General features: G+C 44.5%; 1 protein-coding gene across 1 annotated transcript in view; it reads left to right on the forward strand.

Annotated features, from left to right (window-relative positions):
• LOC126471249 (heat shock 70 kDa protein 14-like) overlaps nucleotides 1–12,448 on the forward strand; it is a 192,591-nt gene that overhangs the window by 88,773 nt on the left and 91,370 nt on the right. Inside the window, exon 2 of the mRNA XM_050099366.1 lies at nucleotides 9,438–9,636. Coding sequence (XP_049955323.1) covers nucleotides 9,438–9,636 — 199 coding nt within the window. The remainder of the gene's footprint in view (nucleotides 1–9,437; nucleotides 9,637–12,448) is intronic.

Here is a 12,448-nt window from a genome sequence, read left to right on the forward strand (position 1 = left end):
GGGATCTTCTTCTCCAAACTGACAAGGAGCTCCATGCAAACCTCGAGCGGCAAGGAGTCCGATTTATCCACATTGTACAGCGAGGCCTTAAAAACAATCACACTGATAGAGACTCCTTTTTTCTGGCCTTCGAGGGGGATATCCTCCCAGAGAAGGTAAAGGTGGTGGTGTATCGGTGTGATGTAAAACCTTACATTCCACCACCGATGAGATGCTTTAAATGCTTACGGTTTGGACACAGGTCTTCCCGCTCCACCAGTTATCACCTCTGTGGTGACTGTGGGTGCCCCCTCCATGAGGGGAGTGCCTGTGGTCCTCCGCCTGTGTGCATCAGTTGTGATGCGCAGCATCCTCCGCACTCGCAAGCATGCCTGGTGTATGTGAAAGAATGACGGATTCCAGAGTACAAGACTTTAGATCGACTTACCTACACCGAGGCTTGTCGAAAGTATGACCGGCTCCATCCTGTGCCTCTAACTTCTGCTTTTGCTTCAGTTACGTCCACTCCCCTTCGTACCCCCTCCTCTTCCAAGCCGCGCCCAAATTCCCCCTCACCCTCACCCTCACCCTCACCCCTTTGGGTGCTAATCCCCCTCCCCCGCCAGAGAAGCGCTCCCCTTCTTCGGCAGCCGATGGTACTGGAGCTCCCTCCCGGGACTCCTCTTCCCGGCACCCCCTGAAAGGCGATCTGCAGCTCCACATAGGCCGCACGATCTGCGGCTGGTGGGGGCCGCTATTGTCAGGTGTAATTCTGTGTCCTACCACACTGCAGTCTGCCCTTCTGTTCCATCACAAGAGAAGCAGCAGAAACACAAGAACAAGGGAACAAGCGCAAGGCCCCTCAGGTACCCCCCTGATGTGCCACCTTCCCTTCCTCCAGCCAATGAACCAACAGTCTGACCCCACCTATATGGACATTACTCCATCCTTATCGGTGATGGATGGCGACTCGGTGGCGTGACCGGCTCCGGTCCGTTCGCTTGCCATTTGGACTCCAGCTTGAGAATCCTCCAGTGGAATTGTAATGGCTATTTGCGTCACCTCCTGGAGTTGCAGCCCCCTCTTTCCTCCTACTCTGCTGCTTGTATTGTTCTCCAAGAGACCCATTTTGTCAATTCTTACTCACCCACCCTTCATGGGTTCCATGCTTTCTGTTGAAACCAGATTGGCCCTGTGCAGGCTGGTGGTGTTTGCACCTTGGTGCGCAAAGACAATTTTAGTAAATGGGTTCCCCTCCATACCACTCTGGAAGCAATTGCTGTCAGGGTCGATCTGACCACTCCAATCACAATCTGTAATCTCTACCTCCTGCCTGACAGGCCACCCACATCCCTTGCCCTAACCACCCTTCTTCAACAACTCCCTTCTCCCTCCCTGCTTGTAGGGGACTTCAATGCCCACAACCCTCTTTGGGGTAGTCACCCGACTATTGCCCTGGGCAGGACAGTTGAATCTGTTCTGGCAGCGCTTGACCTCTGTAACACCGGTACTCCCACAGACTTAAGTGTGGCACACGGCACTTTCTCTTCCATTGGCCTCATCATCTACAGTCCCAGCCTTCTTCCCTCCATTCAGTGGGGTGTCCACGATGACTTATGTGACAGCGATCATTACCCGATTGTTTTGACCTTCCTTCAGTATGTCTTGCTCCGTCACCCTCCCAGGTGGGCCTTCTCTACACCTGATTGGGGTGCCTTCTCTTCTGCTACCATCCCCCCATACTACCACACCGTAGTATTGATGAGTCTACACAGACTTTAACTGCCGCCATTCTTGCCACAGCGGTTTCAGCCATCCCTTCTTCCTCGGGGTTCCCCCCTCCCCTGTCAAATGATGGTCCCATAGTGGACTCTGGAAATTGCTGCAATCAAATTTCAGAAACGGATTTGCTGGTAATGGTATGTATCTGCCATAGGACCACACACCTGCTCTTCACAAGACTGGGCAAAACTCAGGCAAATTTTTGGCTATTGTCCCGTTGCAGGAATTTCGGTGCATGGTGTTGTCCTTCCCATCTGTACTTTGTTGCAGAGTGTTTCGCTCAACACTTTGCCCAAGCCTCTGCGTCGACTCAGTATCCGCCCTTGTTCCTCCTCCTCCTCCTCAAACAGCGCTCATAACGACTGCCTTTGTCTTTCATTTCTCGCTGCTTGGAGCTTTGTAATGCCCCATTTAGCGAGTGGGAATTCGCCAGCACCCTCACCCTTCGTCCTGACACGTCTCCTGGACCGGATTGGATACATAACCAAATGCTCCATCACTTATCGGTGGCTGGCCACCGTCGTGTACAGACCCTTTTCAACCATCTGTGGAGTGAGGGGGTATTTCCTACCCAGTGGCAGGAAAGCATTGTTATTCCGGTGTTGAAGCCTGGGCAGCCACCTCTTCAGTTGGATAGCTACTGTCCAATTAGCCTTACCAACACCCTCTGCAAGCTCATTGAACGCCTGGTGAGTTGGCGGCTGTTTTGGATCCTCGAATTCTGCGACCTTTTGTCATCGACTCAAGGTGGTTTCTGCCATGGCCACTCTACATTGGATAACTTATTCCACCTGGATTCTGCTATCCGGTCGGCTTTTGCCCATTGGCAACACCTCACTGCAGTCTTCTTTGACCTGCATAAAGCCTACGGCACCAACTGGTGCCACCACATCCTCACCACCCTTCACGATTGGGGCCTTTGTGGTGCTCTGCCCATTTTTATCCATAACTTTCTTTCATGTCGCTCTTTCCGGGTCCAAGTTGGTTCCTCCTACAGCACTTCCCGTCGGTAAGAAAATGGGGTTCCACAGAGTTCTGTACTGAGCGTCCTTCTTTTTTTCATCGCCATTAATGGACTGGTAGTGGCTGCTGGGCCGACAGTGTTCGTGTCTTTGTATGTTGACGATTTTTGTACGTATGTCGCTTCCTCTGTCGTGGGCGCTGCAGAAAGCCGTCTACAGGGGGGCAATGTACCGGGTGCAATCTTGGACTCTCTCCCATGGCTTTCAGTTTTCGGTGACCAAATTGTATGTCACGTATTTCTGCCGTTGCCATATAGTCCATCCTCATCCGGACCTGTTCCTCGATGGCCAATCCCTCAAGGTGGTGGACACCCGTCTCTTCTTGGGTCTGGTCTTCGATGTCCGGTTGACACGGCTCCCTCGTCTTCGCCAGCTGAAGAGGATGTGCTGGTTACGTCTCAATGTTCTCAGATGTCTGTGCGATACCACCTGAGGTGCAGACCACTCTATTCTCCTGCGATTGTACAAAGCACTGGCCCAGTCTCGTTTAGACTACGGGAGTCTTGTCTTTGGTTTTGTGTCACCTTCAACATTGCAGATACTAGATCCCATCCACCATTGTGGGGTCCGACTTGTGACTGGTGCCTTCCGGACTAGCCCCGTGATTAGTCTTCTCACAGAGGCAGGGGATTCCACTTCTGCAAGTTTTGCACCAACAACAGCTGATATCTTATGCGCTCTGCATTTGCTGCACCCCAAAACACCCTAATTATGGTCTCCTTTATCCAGACACTCCAGTGCTGTAATTCAAGAAAAATAAAATGCACTATACCTGTCCATCCCTGGCCAGCACCACTGCTTCCACAACCCACCACTTCACAGCCTCTGTACCTTAGAGGCCCCAGTGACCCCAGGTCGCTATAGTATCGTGCACACGTGTGACCACATTGACGTAATCACTAATATGTTGGCCACTACTGACCTTAAGCAGCTAGTTGTTTCTGGGTAGAATCATGTTCTGTGCCAAGTTTATTCCCTAGGTGGCACAAATCACAGATCCCCTAGATCGACTATGCAAGAAGGGTGTCAAGTTTGTGTGGTTGACCACCTGCCAATTGGCATATCAGAACATTAAGTACAGTTTCAAGGTGGCATTGTGACTGACACTATATTCATTGGACCTGCCCTTGACACTCGAGACAGACACTTCCCGATATGGTATAGCGGTTGTTTTGTCCCATAAGGTGTCGGGTAGTAGTGAATGGCCAGTTGCTCTCACCTCTGGAATGTAGACTGTATGGCAGCAAATTACACCTGTTGAGCGACTGCAAAGCTCAAAGCCTTGATTTTGTTGTTTGTGCATTGTTCTAAACTCCTGGAAAAGATGATGCATTGTATGCAGAATTGGGCATTGTTTTTGATTGGGTATCAATTAAAATCCACTTTCACCCAACTCACCAACGTGAACACCCTACCCCCAATTCCTCTTGGTGCCAATGTGCAGTTCAACCACAAGGAAACAGTTTGTTTCCCCTGGACCAACATCCACAATAAATCCTGGTTCAATTCCTTCTGACTGCACGTGAGGTATCCACTGTGTTGTTTCACGATCCTGTCCAGTTGAAAGTTTTGTCTGAGGTACTGGAGAGGTGTCCAGAGAATGTTTTGAGCCTTACTGATCTAGCCTTTCACAATTATTTCATGTTATGCTACTGATTCAATGCTACAAATGATGTTTTAATGATGGCTGCAGAGGACTCTCGAAAACCTGACCATCATTCTATCCTCGCTCTGTCCCCGCATCCTCCAGCTCCTTTGTGCTTGTCATTGGTGGAGGACATGTATGGAGGCACTAGCCCCACAGCACGTGTACTGGCCCAACATCAATGCAGACATTGAATGCGCATACGGCTCGTGTCATGCCTGATCTCTCAATCACTTGTCCCACGGTCAAGGTTCCTCGTCGTGGCCCCATCCTGATAACTTGTCGGAGAAGGTCCTCGTTGATTTTACCGTGACATTTCAGGTTGTTATGTGGCTTTTGGTGGTGCCCACCCTCTCAAAACTTCCCTTACGTGGCGTGGATGCTGTTCATTACCACCATTTCTACCACTTGTGACCTCATGATGGTATTCTACCTTGAGGGAGTGCCACTTATTCCCTGGTGTTGGAAAATTAGCCCCCATTTACGTAGATGCAGCTTTAGGCTGTCTGTGGCTGTAATGCGATCACCACCCTGTTTCACCATGCTCCTAATGGGGAGATTGAGCAGATGGTCCATACATTTAAAACACAGCTGCTGAAGACCTTGCAGACATCATCTGGCTGAAATACTGCATTTGAGTTGGTATTGTACACCATTAGACCTCCTGCATCCTGTGCTGTGTGCCAAACCTGCCTATAGGCCTGCCTGTGGATGGAATGTCTGTCTGGGCATGCATATGCAGTTGGTGTCTGGGATGGACCCAAGGGGTCATCATTGGTGACAGAGAGCATCAGTGGCTTGATGTTAAGGCCAGACATGACTGTCTGACCCACCAACACGAAACAGCTCTGGCTGTGACCACAGTCGCATTTGGCACCCTGTCGTCACTTCCGATGCTCAGGCTGGAACTAAGATGACCGCCACCTGTGCCTCGTGTCCCTTCTCACTGGAGGATGGTTGAGAGGATCACAGTGTGTGTGCCTGTGGAGGTGGGGGACCAGTCCCTCTGTCCTGACCTTCCATCACTCTTGTTGTAACTGTGCAATCTGCTGGCCTCTGCTACCCATGCAGTCCTCGGGCCTGGGTTTGTGTCGTAAGAATGAACAAGAAGTAATAATTGCCTTTTGCTACTTTTTTTTCCATTTGAAATGGCTGATATGATTACATGTGTTTAATAAAAATGAATCTTTCACTTTACATTGGAGTGTACATGTAATGAAATTTTCCTTCAGAATAAAACTTTTCACTTGACTGAATCTCAGACTTGAACCTATGCCTTTCGTAGTCAATACTTCTACTCCCTGAGCTGTATGACCACAGGTGAAGTGTGGCTCTCACAGTTTGTCTGCGAATACCTATCCGCTCATTCACATGCTGTAATAGTTTAATTTCTGTACCTCGTGCTATTTCTGTTGAATTTATTTAAATTTACGTAATACACATTTATGGGAAGAAATGTGGAGAACTGCTGGATGAACCACTTAAAGTTTCCAATATTCATTTTCATCAATTTGTTGACATATTTCTCACAATGTCTGCCAGATCACATGTGTAGCCTCTGACTTTATCAGAGCTTCAGTCACTCACCCCAGATGGTTGAGGAATATTCCATAGTAAATTTGTAAGGATACCACAGTTTTCCAATATTTTACTAATAAATTGAAGCCCACCATGGACTATGATCATGATGGGACCTTCAGATTATTGCTTTGCTTTGCAGTTGTTATCCCCCATGTGACTTGCCGTGAAATGCTTGTTACTGACATAACTCTGGTTAAATATCTGAGATGAATCTGTCTTTTTAAGTATGAGTACAGTAATGAATCAAATAATTACCTTGGGAACTTACTGAATTCAAGCATAATTTATCTGTTCAACAAACAGTTATGATCAGGAGTGGTTTTAGATTTGTACATCAAAAACTGTATAGGGAGTGTAAAGAATAAGATGGAGTTTTACCAAAAGTGTGTGTAGACTTCTTTAGGCTTCACTGATGGAATGTGGTGGTTAGTGATCAAGAATGCTGTTCTTGTATTTTGGAGGAAAGTTGTTTGGATCCCAGTCCAGCCAGCCTGACTTAGGTTTCCTGTGGTCCCCCAAATTCATTTTAGTTGTATACATTCAAGTGTACCATGGAATGGTTGTTGACACCATCTTTGGCCAAATAAACTAATACTTCACCTTTTATGACACAGAGGGGTGATGACTTTTTAAACTTTCCATTCTTTACAGTAGAGCTCACCAATGCCGCTACTAAACTAAATTCACAGAGATTGTTCTTTTGTTAGAAAGTAGTGCAAACTTGGTTTTCAGTTAGCAAATTTGTTTCTTGATTAAATGTATTAAGCTACTCTAAGAAATGTATCAAACTGCTTTGCTCCAAAGTAGAAAAATTGTAATTACATTTTATACTGTCTAGTGTTGTGAGTTGTAACTTGTGTGTGTGTGTACACAACTTGAGTAGGCAATACAGCTTACTCAGACATCACTGATCACTGTCCACCCTACCTTAGACATTATTTTTCCTTCTTTTCTTTATCTTTGTCTGAAAACATGGTTGACTGGATTTCCATTATTCACTAATTGCTAGTGTAAGCATAAAAACTACAGACAGAAGCTACAGACATTATTAAGAAAAGATACTAAGAGCACTGACCTTCAGGCACTTATATATGTCGTCTGATAGGTGTTTTCAGAAATCTGTAGCAGTATATTTACTCATATTATTATGATTCTTTGTTTGTCAGTTATGTATTAATACTGTCTGTTTCATGTTTTTCTTATAATACAACTAGTTTATAAACTGACAGTAGGATCTTAACTACTTAATGATCCATTTGGGCATCATAGGAGATATTCCTCAGAGTATAAATTGTATCATTCGACACTCCATTCTTAATACTATACCCGCATTGTTAGATTGTGAGTAGTAATTACTTAAAATGATTCTGTTGTTCAACACACTAGCTGGAAAAAATTGCAACATATCTCTGTTGTAATTAATCCAGAGACTGACAAAGGTGTTATGCACAATCCAGTAACAACAGTGTGACCACTGCCTATGTTTGGAATCAGCATGAATAACCACTCACAAACAGCAGGTGGCAGCGCCAGCGGGGGAGGGTATATAAAGTGTGTTGGGGAACATGGAAAACATTGCAGTCATTATAATGTGGAAACAGAGCGGTTTATCTGACTTCCAGAAGGACATGATCATTGACTTTCAGGCCAAGGGTGGAAGAATTTCCAAAACAGCTAAGTTATGAAACTGTTTGTGTGCCACTGTGTTTAAAGTATACCGTGCATGGTAAAATAGGTGCTATACAAAACCAGCACAATGGTAGCTATAATGCACTACGGGCCAGAGATGACGGGGTGAACAACAGCTGTGTAGATATGTATGGGTGAGCATCAGACTGCCCAGATAAACCCATGGCTACCAAAAATGTCTCCTCAATGACCGTTCAGCAAACATTGCTGTGTATGGTTCTCTGCAGCAGGTGCCTAGTTTGTGCACTCTTGCTAACTGGTGTTCATCGGCAACAAAGACTGGAATTAGCTCGCCAGCACTGCAGCTGGGTGTCCACTGAGTGGTGACAGGTTGCCTTTTCAGATGAATCACGTTTTATGCTCCATTGGACAGCTGGCCATTGGTGTGCACAGTGTGAATCATCTGAAAGCAAAGGGGTCCAGGCTGGAGGAGGGAGCTTTGTGGTCTGGGGAATATATTCAAGGCATTACCCGAGTTATTTTGTCATTCTGAAAGGCACAGATGATTGATATAAGTATGCATCTAGCCTTGGTTACCATGTTCACTCATACATGCAGTTCGTTTTTAAGAGCACCAGGATGAATTTACTGTACCCCCCTGGCCACCAGACCCTCTGGATTTAAACCCGGTTGATAATCTGTGGGACCACCTCGATCGAGCTGTTCTCGCGGTGGATTCTCAAGAGAAACCTGTCAAATTCTGGCCATGGCACTGGAGTCTGCATGGCTCCATATCCGTGTCGTTACTCTCCAGAACTTCACTATCACTATTCCTGCATGTCTCGCAGTGGTCTATGCAGCAAAAGGTGGTTATTCAGGCTTTCGACTGATGGTCACATTAATGTGACTGGACAGTGTATATGTAACATGTCAAAATTACAATCTTACTTTGGTTGCTATCTTTGCGAGCAATCTGTACAGAATTGGATCCTGACATGGCAGCCAATTTGAAGAAGTTTTGGGCTTTAAAATTTTATACACATTTTTTGTGCAGGATAAAAAGACATAGCCACCAAAGAGTGGCTACAGATTTTATCAGGTAGTGCAATGGTTAAATACATCCATCCTGTATTATCACAGATATACTTCTATCTTCTAAATGCTGACTTCCTTTGATGTAGTGCTTTGACATGTTTTGCTTGTAGAAGCTGTCAAGTGGGAATATGATTGCTGAAATAGAGAGAATGATTTGGTCTCGGTGACTTTTCACTCATTTTTTCACACTGTCCTATTACACAAAATGATTAAACTATTAGAGTTTTCCTTTTGAACATGTAACTAATAAGTACTCTCACAGTGGAATCAATACTTTGCAGTAACAAAACTCTTTGGCCCATTCACAAAATGTTCCTGCCCCTAAAAAAAATGAATTACAAATTTTTGATGCAGGTACCGAACTAATCTATGGGTAGCTTTTCTGATTCTGTAACTTTCGAGGAATTTGGTGGTAGAACAAAGCAATTTACAGGAATACTTATGTTGCGAATGCAAGATCCTGCTTTTAATGGGGTCGCATGTCAATTTAACAAGTTTTCCAGTGCTGCATCATATTTGTACTGTGAGTTTTTTAAGTGTTTCAAATTATTTGATGGAAAAGAATAAGCTGTAGGCATTGACTCTACTGATGACCAGCCAGCTAGCTGTCAATCAACAATAAATATAGTGTTTGTATACAAATATGAAGCTTGTGGTTTGGTAGTAATGTAAAGCATTTCTTTATTTTTTGTTATTTGTTTCAGGCTTTGCTTCCACATGTGTACCTCCAGATACAGATCTGCGCACAGTCCTGTGTGTCCCCTTAAATTTTTCGAAGTGTAGTCGTCGGGCACTGGCACATGCAGCGGAAGATGCAGGATTCGATGTTCTGCAAGTAATTAGTGAACCTATAGCAGCCTTGCTTGCTCAAGGCTATGGTGTTGAGTCCCCAGATGAGAGAGGGTGAGTGCTGTAATGCAGTATGTTATTCTTGGTGTTGGTGATAAGTTATGAAACAATCTGCATGATCTTTAGCTACTAAATGAGGTGTTCAACATTGTTAACATATATTTTAGGGCAAATATGCTGCTCATTATTGAAATTGTTGTTTCCACTATTGACTAGCCTACATAAGATTGGAGGAATGCATGTTTTCTCCTTAGACTTTACTCTGAGGGCTTTGGCCCCAAAACACTGCATAGCATGTGCACATAGGCTGATGTTTTCATCAATAGAGCTGATAAACATTCCACAGTGATACGTTTCAGTGCTGTGTTTTGTGGGTTACATTTCTCCAAATAAATTATTAATTTCTTATTAACAGATGAATCTTTTATGTTAAGATGTCAGTGGTTCAGTTTGTTGAGGAAATCTGCATAAATAGCAGTAAAATATTATTTTATAGTGAAGTGTATATGAGAAAGACATGTTTACTGTTGTTACATGAGCCCACATCAGTTGCTTTATCTTTTGACCCTGAGGTCAATGATCCTGCATGATCTAGACTACGGTCAGATTGCCCATTATTAGGTTTCCAATTTAACGCAGATGATGATGGATCTCCTCGGGGAAATAACAATCAGATCATAAAGGAAGTCCTTTGGATATCCCATATGTTTACTGTGGGAAGGTCTCGTCTGAGATACAGAAGCAGCTCTGCAGCCATCTGTTTAGTGCAATGGTTACAGCTGGTTGTAAGTAATGCTTGTCATCATCTTAGTTCCTTTTGGTGGTGAACAGGGTTACTGTCACTCGTCCAATGGAATCACAGTTCACAATTTGTTCTTTCATGCCCAGTATTGACTGGAATCCTTGGTTTGGAGCCAGGTGGATTTAAACTAGAGGCTCCATTGATTATTTGGTGATCTTGGGTGCAGATTCCTTGACTTAATCTGTATTGGATGTAGAATTTTAAAGTGCCTCGCTGAATTGGTTAGGCATGCAGTACCCGCAGAAAGGATTTCCTTCAATAGCGCAATATGTTTAGTTTGCAGTATAGTTTGCATCCTTTTTTTTTTTTTTTTTTTTTTTTTTTTGTAAGCCTGTGTACCTTTAGATGTTGAACACCAAAGAGCCATGATCACTTCACATGTATTTCATATTGAGGAGATCAAATAGCCATATAAGTCAACTGTGAAAATGAAAACTGAATATTAGGTAACTGGACAAGTATTCAAGGCAAGATCACTGAATTACTGTGACTTGCTTAAACAGCATTGCTTGTGTAGCAAGTGGAACAGAAAATTGGGTAAAACTAGAAACAAAATCTTAAACTCTGACTGGAATATATATGTGACAAGTCTCTTTTTGTGTAATGAGATAAATGCAGTCAACAATAGATAATTTGGGTAAAGTTAAGCCTTAAAGGTGGGCCAAAATTTCTTACTAAAACTATCTATTGGTGACACACTACATCAGTTGAGATGGCATGGAATGCTACGGAAGATTTGTGGAAAAATATTTCTGATAAATTACCTGATCGTGTTTTAGCCATAGGAGAGGTTCCTGTTAGCCAGCCATGCATGACACAGATGGCAGGGATGGCGGTTCAAGTGAAATTGTACTAAATATCTTATCTGAAAATTATCTTGGACAGCCAACTAAGTAGAATACATATGATGTAAGTATACAATTCATGCTGTCAGTAAAAAAATGTGAACTTTTCAATTCAGTGAAAATAAATGGATGAATCAACAAACACAGAGCTACAGCAGCATCATTGATCAGTGGTGTTGAATGAAAAGTTGTGCATGATGTGTCAATAAAATGACAACAAACTATCTGAGCAACTATTTACATCTGGGAAGGAGAATATTGATTAATGGGAGAAATTCACAAGCCTTGTCAGAAACATGCAGGTTGAGTTTGTGTGATGGGATGTAATGAGATGTGGGGAAGGACCCACCAAGGTTCAATGACAATATTACTCATTTAGCCCCTGAGGGCTCACAACTCTCGTGTCAGTACCTACCAGCTTGGCTACCATGGGGCCCCATGCTTTGCAGCATTACTTCGTTTCTGTCCTGCAAGCTTATACTTCCACTGTCCCTTTCTCCCTCTGCCTCTCCATTGTATGGTTTTCTTGATGCAGACCCAGCTCAGACCTCGTTTGTGACTGGGATTAGAGTTTCCGCTTTTTTTTGTTTTCTACAACTTTTCATTAAGTAAAGACATAGTCCCCGTTGTTAGGTTTGACCTGCCATCAGTTTTCAGTTTCTCCAGAAATGTTTACCATGCAGGGAAGGTCACCCAATGCAGTGTAAGCTCCAGCATGGTGGCCATCCTGTCATGGTGGTCATCAAATAGCTGCACAGTGGTAGCCCCCTGGCCACGTGGGTATTGTATTGTTGGTGTCTGAGCTGAAAACTTCCCATGTATGCCAAGGTTTATGTGCATGTGCCCATTGTGACTGGGACACGGGGACTCCGAGCAACGGATTACTGGTCACGTAGCCATCTTCTGCGGCTGGGTGGCGCACATGGCAAGAGCCCCCATTCGAAGTGGGTGGCACCATGGCGGATGAGCCGCAAATGAATCGGATGAAGTTATCTTCCGCCGGTAGCTGTATGATCCCAGCAGTCTCTATGGAAGGAAAGTACTATTTAAGTGCAGAGAGATATGACCATAAAATGTTTCCTTCCATAGGGCTAAGCGGCAAGCAGAGAAATATCATCCCCCCCCCCCCCCCCCCGTCCCCCCAATAATTAGTTTGCTCAAGGATTGATGGGGATTCCTTCTTGGCCACAGAACCCTTCTTCTTTGTGGAGAACATAGA

The sequence above is a fragment of the Schistocerca serialis genome, chromosome 3, assembly GCF_023864345.2.
Source record: "Schistocerca serialis cubense isolate TAMUIC-IGC-003099 chromosome 3, iqSchSeri2.2, whole genome shotgun sequence".
NCBI classification, from domain to species: domain Eukaryota; kingdom Metazoa; phylum Arthropoda; class Insecta; order Orthoptera; family Acrididae; genus Schistocerca; species Schistocerca serialis.